The 15,092-nt window shown below is 44.2% G+C and overlaps 1 protein-coding gene across 2 annotated transcripts in view; it reads right to left on the reverse strand.

Moving 5' to 3' along the window:
• Window positions 1–15,092, reverse strand: part of CACNA1E (calcium voltage-gated channel subunit alpha1 E) — a 385,492-nt gene that overhangs the window by 86,339 nt on the left and 284,061 nt on the right. For both annotated transcript variants that reach the window (XM_055319282.1, XM_055319281.1), the window contains exons 9-11: window positions 5,531–5,646; window positions 1,168–1,221; window positions 457–546 (exon numbers count right to left, since the gene is read on the reverse strand). In XM_055319282.1, coding sequence (XP_055175257.1) covers window positions 457–546; window positions 1,168–1,221; window positions 5,531–5,646 — 260 coding nt within the window. The remainder of the gene's footprint in view (window positions 1–456; window positions 547–1,167; window positions 1,222–5,530; window positions 5,647–15,092) is intronic.

Raw genomic sequence — 15,092 nt, forward strand, 5'->3', positions numbered from 1 at the left:
TGTTTAAATACCATGTGGAAGTAGGTGAATGCCACTGTGGTTAAGCAAATGATTGCAGGTCCTCGAATGGTGGTCACTAGAAGCCAAAGGTCCTCAGGATCCTCTGAACAATATACCAAAGTGGGTTCTCATGATCACATCCAGGACAGAGAGAGAACGTGTGTGTGTGTGTGTGTGTGTGTGTGTGTGTGTGTGTGTGTGTATGCAAATGGCATACATCTGCCACACTTGAAGAGTAAGGGTTTGATTCGATTCTTAGCCCTAAACCCTATGGTCCATTTTCCCCTGCAACTTACTGTCATCTAGATTAGATTTCCAAGTCCTTCCCTTAATTACATCCCTAAATTCTGGATTCTTTTGATTCTACTCCTCTTTGTGGCACTTCTCAAGAGACAGGATCTTTCTTTTTTGTGGGAGATCAGACTAGCAAAAGAAGATCTGACTGGTTCCACTCACCCACAGAGGAGATATCGACACAGTGTTCATCACTGGAGTCTCGAGTCATGGCCTCTGTCCGGCTCCTTTTGATGGTTGCCCTTCGAAGCACTATACCAGGGAAGGGGGAGGTCAGTGACGGAACACAAGAACAATCAGATCACTCTGGTCAAAGTTGAGAACTGTGTGCCAGGCTCCTGTGACCCAGGCAGCTGCCTTAAAGCACCTGAGCCATGGTTCTAGAAGCCACCGAAGGTCTATAGAAGCATGACTCCTGTGCTCAGCAACGCCTCAAAAACACACAGGCTGCAGAATCCTCCTAGACCTTATCTACATGCAGTAGGTAAGCAGGCACTCCATATCTATTTGTTCTGGCTCTTCCTAAACAATGCCACTTCCTGCTAATGCAAATGGTCCTAAGATGATCCCTACAAATTTTCAAAGAAGATCCCTATACATGTCACTGGTGTGTGATGGTCTTTTCTTTGTACAGTATCAATCCCACGCCTTAGAACAAAGCAGCTCTTGGATTTCATTCCCATCACTTTAAAAAGCATTTAAATCCATGACTCAATTCCCTTCATTTTAAAGCATGAGAGATTTTATGACAGAGAGGCTTTCCTTTCAAATCCCAAAGCACTCCTCTTTTAGTTCTTTCTCCTCTTTTGATCAAGAGATTGCCAACAGCATAAGAAGGTGCAAAGGCAGTAAAGCGCTGGAGCACTTTCTTACCTTCTAAGGCTGACGTCCCAGCATTTTTATTTTCTTCAGCAAGCATGACTTCCTCTATATGGAAATAAATGGTTTAGTAAATTATCTGTAAATGTCAAATTATTTTGCAAAATGAAAAATCCCCCAGGGATGGCTGTGGCTCTAGGGTGAGAAAGAAAGAGAGAGAAAGAGAAAGAGAGAGAGAGAGAGAGAGAGAGAGCAGAGTTCATAGCTCCACACAGGCACAAGCATCAAAAAGACATCAAGAGTCACAGAGGTAGCGTCTGAGTGCAAATCAGAACAGAAAGGAAGTTCTGTAGGGAGGGGGCTCTTGGTGGTTGATTGGTAAAATTCAGCTCTGTGTCTAATAACACTTGTTGAGAGGAAGAACTGATCTTTTTAAACTAAAATCTCCTAAATTGATAGGAATGAAAGATTTCCATTTCTGTTTTTTCTTCCACCCAGGTTCTGTAAACTTTTTCTAGCAATAGGAGCTTCTCTGGTTTTTCTTGTTTGCGGCACATACAAGGCATATCACGGCACAACACCTACCACCTCGTTCAGGAGATAAGATCACATTTTTGGGCTCCAGCCTGGCTACTTCTTGGAGGGGGAGCAGAGGAAGATGCTAGTGGCCCAGAGGGGCAGGACCTGTGGGCTTGCTTCCTGTCCCCATACCACAGTCTGCCTTGCTTGAGTGAAAGAGGCAGAGTGAATTTGTCCCTTGATAGAACAAAACATAAATATTTGTTTTTTGTCTACCTTCTGGCACAGAGCTCCAAAACCCTTGGAATTTACTGTCCTCTGTGTGCTAACAAGATGACTCATTGTGGGGGAGGCCTGGAGGATCTGGACTGGTCACCAGAAAAACCAACCACAGGATTAGGCTATAACTTTCAGCCGCATTCCTCCTCCTAACTCCCGGAATGGGAGAGGGGCTTGAGAATGTTCAATTGCCAATAGCCAGTGATTTAATCAAGCAGGTCTTACGTAATGGAAACTTCAAAAGCAAAAACAAAAACCCGAGGTGATGGGGATCAGGAAGTTTCAGATTAGTGAACACATCAAGGGAGCACGGAGGCTCTGGGCCCCTCCTCCACTCCTCCACCCCTAGGTATCTCTTCTATTTGTCTGTTCCTGAGTTGAGTCCTTTTTAATAAACTGGCGACAATAAGTATAGTTTTCCTGAGTTCTGGAAGTCATTAGAAGAATTATCTAACCTGGAAGCCTCTAAATTTGCAGCCCAGCAGGCCAAAATGCAGGTCACCTGGGGACTCCACTCATGGATGCTGTGTGAAGTGAGGGCAGGCTCTTGGGGTTGAGTCCCTAACCTGTGGGATCTGCACTAACTTCCAGTAGTGTTTAGTGTCAGAACTGAACTGAATTGTTGGACACTCAGTGGAGAATTGAAGGACCAGCCAGTGTTTGGACAATGATGTGTCTGGTTCTTGGTATTTGGAAAAGAACAAATAGTCCCTTGGATTCTCCTCTTGACCTTCCCAGGAACAGTCCTGCATTCCGGGGAGGCACCATCACCAGCGGGGTACTAGTTTCTAGTAAGACTTGTTTCAAATTAACCTCACTAGCCTCCCTCCAAACTTACAGAATAGCCCTTCTGTCCCATGTCTGGCAGGATTCTGAGTCCCCTTTGGGAGTCATGTGGATGAGCTTGGATCCCTGCCCCCACCTCAGCTGCAGGCGAGGACTCCAGAGGCCTTGAGCAATCATTCCCTAAGATCCCAGCTGCTGGAGAAAAGCCTGCAGCGGGCCCTATTTATTAAACGATGGTTTAATTTAAGCAATTGTAACAAGTAAAAGGACAAGCAGAAGAGGGTAGAGTCATTACCATAATTCCACCTGCATATAAAACTGAGAGTATGTAATGTATTTCCCAGGGAGGGGAACATTTTGCGGCTCCGAGGGTACCATGCCGGATGGCCATTACACCAACTCATAAATGTTTAGCTTTCTTTTTTTAAGTACAGCCTCTGGCAAAACTCTAAGTTAACAGGTTAAGTGTTATTGGTGCTCCTTTATGCAGACATAGAGGGTTTTAAAGTCACTTACAGCCCATGTTGTTTGGAGGGCACCACTTAAAAATTAGGTACTCATTAAAATACGTCACAGTAACATGAATGACCTCAGCCATGGAGTCACATCTGCTGTGTACAGTGCCTGGATGCCTGAGGTGGGCAGATCTGAGGACCCTCAAGGCAGATGGAGGGTGTGTGATGCTGCTGAGCATCTCTGAGAAGTGCTTGAGGGCTCTGGATATGCCGAGGCTGCCCCCCCCGCCCCCACTGCCTTTTGCCAAGTTCTCTTTCGAACTTGAGAGTGTCTTTCCAGGGAAATGTAACCCATATGTCTCTGATTCACTCACACCCCATTTGCAAAGGGAAGGGCCAGGAAGCACAATTTGACGTTGCAGTGCGTCTTTTTTCTTAGAAGGAGAGAGCTGGCTTTGCCAACTGGAAGAAAGCGGAGCCTTGGAATTCTGCGTGTATCTGAAAAGCAGAGCCACGAAGAACAGCATCCTGTGCTGCCTGACCATGAGCGGGGTCACGGACAGGGCGGGGAAGGTTCTTTCCCAGTTCTGCTGCCAGTCTGCTCGCTGGGGTGGTCTGTCAGATGGCTCCTCCACCCAGGGAGCCAAGGACAGTGGGGAACTTCAAGCTGCCTGCCAGACCTGGAGGCAAATCTGCTCAGTAAGGCTGAGTTGCCATTCTGGAAAGGAGGAGGAGAGGTTCACATTCACCCCCACACGAGAGCCTCGGAGAAGAAAGGGCAGATTGGAAGTGCAGTCAGTGGGCACGGTGCATGCCTCCAGAGGCAGCAAAGAAATGCAGATAGTCCTAAATGGGAGGTGGTTTTTAGCTGGCTTTGAAATGGCACTTTTCATCACACACATACTCTCACCCCTGACAGATGATCACAAGTTGACTCCAGAGCTGAGAGAGAGCTTTTGTGTGTCGGTGGTTAGAACCAGAGTGCCATGGTGTCATTCCAAAGCTGCTAGAAAAGAATAAGGCTCAGGCAGCTAAGCATCAAATCATATTCCAAATTTTTCCTGAGAGACCTCACATTTGTGCTACGCTTTCTACCAGGAATAGAGGGGAAAAAATGCTGTCATGTGTATTTTTTTATTAAAATAAATTACTCTTTGCTCAGGATGAAAATACAGATATATAACAGCAATGCAATGCAATCTTTAAAATAATAAGGAAGGCAAATGCATCCATTTTACTGACAGATACGGAGTGATCGATACCCCTCATAAGCAGCTGAGCCACAGTCAAATTTGAATCTGGTGGCTCTGTGGATTAATAAAGTTGTGATAGGTTTGGACCTATCTTCAAGGTGGGGCAAGCACTGTTCTGATGCTGAGCCTCAGCAAGGGACTGGTGACAGTGCAGGGAAAAGAGGAGAGCAGTTCTCACCATCAGCTATAACCCGGCTTACCTCAGTGGCCTCTTGGTGGACCCCCCACACACATACTGCTTCTGACCTTGTCCTTGCCCTCTTGCCCTCGACAGTCTACTCTGGAGGCAGCAACCAAGTGCTTCCTAAAATCTTGCATCAGACCATGTCCCACCTCAGCTCAAAACCCTCCTCCAATGGTTCTTGTCTCACTTTTAGGGAAGCTCCAAACCCCTACGGTGGCCCCTCCTCCCATTACTGCCTCTACCCTATCTTCCTGCTCCTCTCCCCTTACTCGTTCTTCCTTCTGTTCTTGGAATCTTCCTGGCTTACTTCCACACTGGAGCCTTGACGTTAAGATGCCTCCCCTCGGACATTCCCACCACCTCTGCAACTTTAAGTCTTTCACCAAATGGGTCTCTTTGACCTCCCTGTTTAAAATCACAACCTGCCCTACACCCCATAACCTTACCTTGATCTGTTTACCATTGTACTTATCACCTTCTTACAAATTACTTATTTATCTGCCTTCCCTGACGAGAGGGAATGAACTCTGCAAGAAAGGCTCCCTGGGGTGTATGTATCCCAAGAATCTAGACCAGATACTGGCACAAAGCAAAGCCCTCAATAAATACTTGTGGAATGAATGGAGTTTTGTTGCTGCTGCTGTTGTTATTGCTATTATTGTTGTTGTTGTTGTTATTATTATTATTATTAGCAGTAGTGTGAAATGTCACCCACCCAACCTCAGCTCCAGGATTGGGGCTATGTCACTTTTCACTCAGTTCACCTCACTAAAATGCAGGCCTCATGAAGATGTTTGGTGGAAGAAGGGGGACAGTTAGACCCCAGAGGCCAGCAGGGAGCCCACAAGGCCAGTGAGGCAACCAGAGCCTCTCTGTGCTCTGGCCAGCGCTGCCCCTATGCATGGAAGCAGTGGTGGGGGCCTGCGTGCCACCAGGCTCACCTGCTTTGTCTATCCAGGCGCGGTACCCGTTCAGCTCCCGCTCAATCTGCTGCTGCCGCCGCAGTTTCATGAAAGCTCTCCGGTTCTCCACTCTCTCTCTCTCTTTGGCAAACTCCCTGTGGACAAGGAGGGGAAGATTCACGAAGAGTGGATTTGGGTTCAGCTCCACAACCGTGAGGGAGGGGGAAGCAAGGAGAAGCGAGAGGGTGTCTGAGCAGGTGCTCCACCACACCTTGCTCCCCTTTTGCACAGAAATGTTCCTCCTTGGGCCTCATGCAGGAAGCTTTCCCAGATTAGTTCTGTCCCCATCAGCACTAACATCCTCTGAGTGCTCTACTCCGAAAGGTACTTCCTTAATCAAGCGACAAACTATGGTTCAAAATGCTATGTTCTGTTTCCCCAGCTACAACCCAAGCCCTTGGCCCCCCGGGCAGGGGGCACACCTTCCCTTTATGCTTTTGATAACAACAGTGATTAATGTATATGGACCAATTATGTGTCAGCCCTGTATGCAGTGTTTCATACCCATGGACTCATTGAATTCATTCCAGTCACCCTACGAAGTAATAAGCACTATTAAAATGCCTATTTAACCGATGGGGAAACACCAAGGATCAGAGAAGGGAAGTAACTTGCTGGGATCTGAAGTCTAACCACAGCGCCATGCTTCCTCCAGTGTCCTGGATCCTGTAGCACTCCATAAGGGCTGCTACTGGGGACCAAGGGCATCAGTGCCTTGAGGGGCCGAGGGCTGTGTGCAGGTGGCTGGTGCAGGTTAAACAGAAAAGGGAAGGACTCAGAAAGAGGCCCTGGCTTCAACAGCAAGACAGTAGGGAAGATAGGAAGGGAGATAATGGGACAGAGGGAAAGCCAAGGTCAGGGTCAGGAGAAGACACAGTCCAGTGACAGGTGCAAGGGACCAGAGCCACAAGATGATCTAAAGCCTAAAGCTCCAGGGCTCCTGGGTGGCTCAGTGGATGAGCATCTGCCCGTTGGCTCAGGGCATGATTCAGGGGTCTGGGGATCAAGTCCTGCATCGGGCTCCCCACAGGGAGCCTGCTTCTCCCTCTGCCTATGTGTCTGCCTCTCTTTGTGTCTCTTATGAATAAAATCTTTAAAAAAAACGTCTAAAGCCCTATTGGGAAATGGAAGAGAGAAGAGACACAAGAGCTCCATAGCAGAAAGGAAGATGAAAAAATTCAATGGTTGAACAGCTGGGGATAAAGAAATACTCATTTGCTAATACGGCTCTCCAGCAACCACCTCTACCAATGCCCTTCTCATCACCAAACACCCTTCGAGGCTACAATGCCCCTTCCTAATGTAGCACTTCTCCGGCCAGGGCTCAGCCACACTCTCACTGCCCTGGATGATGCTGCACTTTTTCGAGGTGTTCCCCACCACCAAAGAGGCACAGTCTGAAGTTGAGGGAGCCCAGCACCCACTGTGCATCCTGTCACCTACTCCCTTGTTGCGTATTTGTTCAATAGGACTTCAAATCCACTTGCTTATGACTTAAGTGAAGTTGTTTTAATCCACTTGTATATGACAAAGAGAAAAAAAAAGTTGTATTTAGAATTGTTGTTTTTAAAGATTTTATTTATTATTTGAGAGAGAAAGAATGAATGAAACAGAGAGAGCAGAAGCAGAGGGAAAGGCAGAGGGAAAGAGAGAAGCAGATCCCTCACTGAGTAGTGAGCCCAACACGGAACTCGATCCCAGGACCCCAGGATCATGAGCTGAGCCCAAGGCAGATGCTTAACCAAATGAGCCACTCATGTACCCTGGGAAATAAAGTTGTTTTGATAGAAGAATGAATTAAGTTATGTCAGTATGTTACCATCTCATCTGTTCCTGCCCATCAGAACTCGGTGGCTCAGCTGCCAAGGGGCCACACCAGGGCCTTAACCATAAAAGCATATGAAGAAACCAGCGTGGCAAGAGAACATTAAACTGTGAACACGGAGTTTGTGAGGACCATCCAAGAGTACCCGGTCTGAGCAAGGCTACACTCTGCTATCTAAGACAGCTCCTTGAAGGCCTTGGGGCAATGACCTCCAGCCTTCATAAAGGGGACACTTCTTTTTCCTTTTACGATTTATTTTTTAAATTCCAGTTAGTCAATATACAATATTATATTAGTTTCAGGTGTACAATATAGTGATTCAACAGTTCTATACATTACTGGGTGCTCATCAAGATAAGCATACTCTACTTCCTCTTCATCTACCTTACCCATCCCTCCCCCACTCCCCTCTGGTCACCATCTGTTTTTCTCTACAGTGAAAAGTCTATTTGGGGGGTTTTTTGGTCTCTTTTTTTTTCTTGGTTCATTTGTTGTGTTTGTTTCTTAAATTCCCATATGAGGGGGATCCCTGGGTGGCTCAGTGGTTTAGTGCCTGCCTTCGGCCCAGGGCATGATCCTGGAGTCCCGGGATTGAGTCCCACATCAGGGTCCCTGCATGGAGCCTGCTTCTCCATCTGCCTGTGTCTCTGACTCTCTCTCTCTGTCTCTGTGTCTCTCATGAATAAATAAATAAAATCTTTTAAAAAAAATTCCCATATGAGTATTTGTCTTTATTTCCCTTGGCATTTTACTCTCTTGCTCCATTCATGTTGTTGCAAAGGGCAAGATTCCATTCTTTTTATGACTGAATAATATTCCACTGTGTGTGTGTGTATGTGTGTGTGTATTCTTCCTTATCTATTCATTAATGAATGGATATTTGTACTGCTTCCATAATTTGAATATTGTAAATAATACTGCAATAAACATAGGGGTGAATATATCTGTTCAAATTAGTGTTTTTCTATTCTTTGGGTAAATACCTAGTAGTGAAATGACTGGTAGTTTTTAAATTTTTTTGAGGAACCTCCATACTGTATTCCACAGTGGCTGTAACAGTCTGCATTCCCACCAATAGTGCATGAGTGTTCCTTTTCCTCCAGATCCTCCCCAACACTAATTTCTTGTGTTTTTGATTTCAGCCTTTTCTGACAAGTGTGAGCTGATATCTCATCATGTTTTCCCTGATGAGTGATGTTGAGCATCCTTTCATGTGTCTGTTGGCCATATGGATGTCTTCTTTGGAGAACTGTCTGTTCATATCTTCTGCCCATTTTTAAATTGGATTACTTGTTTTTTCAGGAGTAGAGTTGTATAAGTTCTTTATATATTTTGGATACTAACCCTTTATCAGATATGCTGTTTGCAAATATCTTCTCCCATTCCTTAGGGTTTTAGTTTTATTGTTTCTTTTGCTATGCAGATGCTTTTGTTTTGATGTGATCCCAGTATTTTTGCTATTGTTTCCCTTGCCTCAGAAAACTTATCTAGAAAGATGCTGGTTATGGCTGATGTCAGAGAAATTATTGCCTGTGCTCTTTCCTAGGACTTTTGTGGTTTCAGTTCTCACATTTAGATCTTTTAATACATTTTGAGTTTATTTTTGTGTATGGTGTAAGAAAGTGGTCCAGTTTTATTCCTTTGCAAGTAGTTGTCCAGTTTTCCCAACACCATTTGTTGAAGAGACTGTTTTTCCCATTGGATATCCTTGCCTCCTTTGCCAAAGACTGACTATATAATTGTGGGTTTATTTCTGGGCTACTGTTTTCCATTGATCTTTTGTACCAGTACCACACTATTTTGATTATACATGTTTGTAGTATATCTTGAAATCTGGGATTGTGATACCTGCAATTTTATTCTTTTTTTTTTATGATAGTCAGAGAGAGAGAGAGAGAGAGAGAGGCAGAGACACAGGCAGAGGGAGAAGCAGGCTCCATGCACCGGGAGCCTGATGTGGGATTCGATCCCGGGTCTCCAGGATCGCGCCCTGGGCCAAAGGCAGGCGCCAAACCGCTGCGCCACCCAGGGATCCCTGCAATTTTATTCTTAAGACTGCTTTGGCTATTTGGGGATCTTTTCCATTTCCATACAAATTTTAGAGTTGTTTGTTCTAGTATTGTGAAAATTGTATTTTTGTAGAGATTTCACTAAATCTGTAGATTATAGGCATTTTAAACAGTATTGGTTCTCCCAATCCACAAGCATGGAGAATCTTTGCATTTCTATTTGTTGTCTTTAATTTCTTTTATCAGTGTTTTACAGTTTTCAGAGTACAGGTCTTTCACCTCGTTGGTTCAATCTATTCCTAGGTATATTGTTATTTCTGGTGCAATCATAAATGGAATTGTTTTCTTAATTTCTCTGCTACTTCATTATTTGTTTATAGAAATGCAATTTTCATATATTGATTTTGTATCCTGTGACTTTACTGAATTAATTTGTCAGTTCTAAGGCAGCCCGGGTGGCTCAGTGGTTTAGCGCCACCTTTGGCCCAGGGCATGATCCTGGAGACCCAGGATCAAGTCCCACATTGGGCTCCCTGCATGAAGCCTGCCTCTCCCTCTGCCTGTGTCTCTGCCTCTCTCTCTCTCTCTCTCTCTCTCTCTCTCTCTGGGTCTCTCATGAATAAATAAATAAAATCTTTAAAAAATAATAATAATTTGTCAGTTCTAATAGTTTTTTGATGAAGTCTTTAGGGTTTTCTATATATAGTATCATATCATCCACAAATAGTGAAAATTTTACTTCTGCCTTAGCAATTTGGATGACTTTTATTTCTTTTCTTGTCTAGTTGCTGTGGCAAGGACCTCCAGTAACATACTGAATAAGAGTGGTGACCATGAATATCCATAAAGGTGACACAGGCAGTGGTGAAAGTCATATAGCAGCCCCATAGAGAACATCTTGCCCATCAACACCAGCTCCCCTGTTCCCTAAGAACATACTCTAACAATACAGGACTTTTACTTTTGCACTGGTAGCTGGATATCAGTTCTCAGTTGGCTAAGCTGTCACTCCCCAGGACCAACTTGTATAAAGGTACACCTCAACTAAATCTGTATTTTGATATTCACCTCCCCTTACCTGGAACAATAGTGTGATCAATCTGTTATTGATTTGGAGTAATTCTTTATTGGCTTATTAAGAGAAATTATCCTGTATACTATTGGCTTATAAAATTCCTGCAGTAATGTCCACAATAGCCAAACTGTGGAAGGAGCCTTGGTGTCCATCAAAAGATGAATGGATAAAGAAGATGTGGTCTATGTATACAATGGAATATTCCTCAGCCATCAGAAATGACAAATACCCACCATTTGCTTCGGCGTGGATAGAACTAGAGGGTATTATGCTGAGTGAAATTAGTCAATTGGAGAAGGACAAACATTATATGGTCTCATTCATTTGGGGAATATAAAAAATAGTGAAAGGGAATAAAGGGGAAAGGAGAAAAAATGAGTGGGAAATACCAGAAAGGGAGACAGAACATAGGAGACTCCTAACTCTGGGAAATGAACTAGGAGTGGTGGAAGGGGAGGTGGATGGAGGGTAGGGGTGACTGGGTGACAGGCACTGAGGGAGCACTTGATGGGATGAGCACTGGGTGTTATTCTATATGTTGGCAAATTGAACACTAATAAAAAATAAATTTATAAAAATAAATAAATAAATAAATAAATAAATAAATAAATAAAATTCCTGCAGTAAACGTATATTAAATTGCTGGAAAAGATGAACTCAGTCTCTGAGCATAATTTGCTTCCAAAATAAAATATCTCTCATATCCAGGGAGGAAGAAACAAGCCAGGGGTTGAGGGCATGCCACAGCCCCATGGCAGGGGAAGAGGAGGTTCCTCATTTAGCCTCTCCTGCCAAGATATATGGATTCCTTGGCACAGGCACCTTACCATGGTCATGGTCAGGCTGAGGGCATGAGAATAAGGCACATTAAAAGAAGAAATTCTGGGCTTGTCTTCAGGTTCAGCAGGCTCTACTAACAGTGTTGTGGGGGAACAGAGAGGGAGACAGTCAAAATGAAAAGTTCCAGGGCCAGTGAGAGTGAGAAAAACAGAATGCATGCCCTGGGGCACCTCCTTTCCTTGCCTTCTTCTCTGGCTTGCAACAATTAGAAAGGCACAAGGGCTGGCTTGGTTCATGGCATTACCATCTATCAACATTTTTACCTTTGGTTCTTTGTCTTCTTTCTATCCCTCCTGTCCACTTAGTGCCATGTTTTGTGGGTTCTATCCTCAAAACAGCACTTGGATCTACCCTCCCTCTCTCCTCACTGCCTTGTCCAGGACCTCATCCTTTTCTACCTGGACTATTGCAATAGCATTCCCACGGTCTCTCAACCACCTGTCTCTCTTCCCTTCATTTTATTCATTTCACACACGTTTCTAAAACACATACTAGATCTGATCACTTCCAAACCTAAAATAGTAACCACAGTAAGTACCATTTGAGGAGCACTTTCTAGTTTCCAAGCACCTTCCCACATTTTGCTCATAGTTTTTACAATCACTCTGGAAGAAGACATAACAGGTATTTTCATCCTCAATTTAAATGTTAAACAACTTGTTCAAATTTAAGTAAGAAACAGAGCCAGGATGGGACCCCAGGCCTGTCTGCTCTAAAAGCCCAAGCTTTTCATTCTCCGCATGTCTGCCTTGCCCGATGGCATATTTATATGCTGCTTTCTTTACTGTTTCAAATGAATGTGCCTGGATTTTTCAACTACACTCTAGGGATCCAGGAAGGCTTAACAAGGAGGTAATATTTTAAGGAAGACCTTGAAAAAAGGAGAATTTAAGCTGGCTATGAGTAGAAGGACAAAATAATCCTTTAGTGTCTAGGGTGAGCATCATCACTAACATCACCATTTTCTAGTTCAGAACACTGAATCTAAGGAGAGTTAAGGGGCCCTTTGAGAGAGCAAGTGTCCAAGGACACAGAGCCACTAAGAGGAACCATGACTCTTAGATCTTCTACATTCCATTTTCTCTCGCCACAACCTCCTCCATCTTTTGCTAAATGAAGTACAAACACCTAACTTGACCTTCACAGTCTTTCACAGCCTGATACTAACCTTTCCTCCAAACTTCGCCTCCCATCATTCACACCCACCCACCTGCCTGCAGCCACCGTGGCTGATTCCAGCAGCTGAACCCTTCTCCTTTCTCTGGAGAATGCAGCACAGCTCTCAAGGTTTGGTCCATGGTTTCTCTGCCTGGAATCCCTTCTTAATTGCTCGAATCTGTCCAAATCTTTCTCCAAGGCCAGGCTGCAATGTCACTTCTGTTTAGCTTTCCCTCCTCTCCCTTCTCCTTCCCCAGTCTCTAGCCTCCATCCTTTCTTCCCTCTGTGTCTTTACAGCTCATCTCACAGCCAGGCTTTACTGTGGTGAGCTGTACGTGTAACTGTTTCTCCTTCTATGTGAGCCTTTTGTGAAAATATTCCATGTCTTATTCAACTCTGTATCCTCTCAGACTAGACTCTACCTGGCATATGGTAGTACGTCCAATAGATTTTTTTAATTAAAAATATCCAGGCTGACTTGGAGAACATATTGACAGCTGTCTCCTCATTCCCAAAGGCTTAAATGAAGGAATACTCCAACTCTGCACTGACCCAAAGTGGGCAGGTGAACTAGCCGGGGGGCAGCAATTTCCAGCTAACTCCTGGACACTGCCACCACTTTCTCTTCGTTTGGCTCCACTAAAATCTCTGTAGAATTAGTCTATGAAGTATGTGATGTGCCACTTCTACAAGGCCCTTAGAATGACCACATAGCTTGATTTCTGGTGGGAGAGGTCAACAATCCCCAGTCTAGCCTCCCTGCATATTTGGAAGTTCAGCTTTCCGCTCCTCTTTCAACTTCTTGGTCTGGGTCTCATTGGCTGGCATCCCTGCTTTCCTCTACTGCCACTACAGGCCCCCGTGTACTCTCACCCTTCTGAGTGGCCTCTTAGCAGGGCTCAAGGGCCCAGAGCCTAACAAAACTGGCTTGCTCTTTTTTTAAAAAAATATTTTATTTATTAATTCATGAGAGATACAGAGAGGGAGGGAGGCAGAGACATAGGCAGAGGGGGAAGCAGACTCCCTGAGAGGAGCCCGATGCAGGACTCGAACCAGGACTCCAGGATCATGACCTAAGCTGAAGCCAGACAGAGGCTCAACCACTGAGCCATTCAGGCATCCCTGGCCTGCTCTTTTAAAGAAGCCTCTTGGCTAAAAGAAGTACTACAAAGAATATGCACCACTGGGGATACTTCCTGAGTAGCTCCTGTGTCAGTGGAGGAAGGGCTATGTAGGGAGGGGGCTCTGTATTATATCTATCAAGAAGACTTTTCGGTTTTGTTTTTCCATTGGGAGCTTAGGGTACAAAGTCTGGCACTATTGTCTTTCATTCCTATCACTCCTCCCTTGACATCATAACTGTGCCCAGGGCTTATTTCTCTGACTAGTCTGCAGGCTCCATGAAGCCAAGCAGAGCCTACATCGAATCACAATCCAACAAGGCCCAATTAAGTTGGATCCAAGGCCTGGTATTATAATAGATTCCACAGATTATGGAAATAACATATGAAGAACAGCTGATATTCACATAACACATTTGTGACATTTTTAATTTATGAATAGCTTTTATGTAAATGATTTCATTTATATTTGTAAAAACCCTGGGAGATTCAGAAAATCTCTTGCCCAAGATCACCTCAGCAGCAGAAAGCAGAGACAGAATTCAAGCTAATATCTCCTGAAGCCAGTGCCTTTTCTCCAATGCTTCAGCTGTCTTCCATGCTATCTAGATGTCAACATTGAAATTCAAAAAGGATTTAGTTTCAGCTCAAGGTCAAGGAAAATAAGGATCTAAAAACAGTTTTGTGGGTTTTTTTTCCTAAAAGGACTATCTTTGCAATTGAGAGAACAGTACAAAAACGCATTGCTCTATGTTGGATTAATAGAGACCCAGTATAAAATTCATGGCATTAGTCAAGCTAGCAATGTACTCCTTGGTTTTGTGTCCATGGCATAACCATCATTTATTTATATACATATTACATTCTAGAGAGAACAAGGACAGGCAGGATTCAATTCTAGTGCCTACCAAAAATAAGTGTCTATTTTAACCTTAGATCTAATAAGTCTACCATTCTCAGCATATATATGGCTGGCCCCGAGGAAAGGGAAGCATGTCTCATCATTGATCCCCTCTCTTCCCCGAAGACCTGAGTACTCTTTCCTTTTCACAGAGGGTCCAGATGATGATGTTTTTGCAAAGATAAAGCATATAGCTGCTACCTTACTGGGTCATCCAAATGACTACTGTCAAACTTCCTATTGAAAGGTACCTCAAAGACCGGCCTTCCAAATACTGCCCTTTATCCAATTCCCTTGGATCAAGCAACAGGAAAGCCTAAAAGGAGGAAATATGGTTTATAGTAAAAAATGTTCATGATCCCTCGGCCCCTTTTGCTTCAGTTATGGCCAAACATCTTTTGCTCCATCCAGTGTAGAAACACCCAGATGTAACAGAACTCAAGATGGGATGCATCCAGACTCTGGAAATCTAAACAGGCAGACAAAAATAAATCCCATGTGAAGTAGCAAAAATACTACCAGGTCTATTCTCAGAGCTAGGTATCCAGGTAGCTTCTGTGCTAAGAAACTGTGCTAAGTAACCTCTCTGTCTCCATTTCTCTGTCAATCATT

This window comes from Nyctereutes procyonoides, unplaced genomic scaffold, assembly GCF_905146905.1.
Source record: "Nyctereutes procyonoides isolate TBG_1078 unplaced genomic scaffold, NYPRO_anot_genome, whole genome shotgun sequence".
Taxonomy (NCBI): domain Eukaryota; kingdom Metazoa; phylum Chordata; class Mammalia; order Carnivora; family Canidae; genus Nyctereutes; species Nyctereutes procyonoides.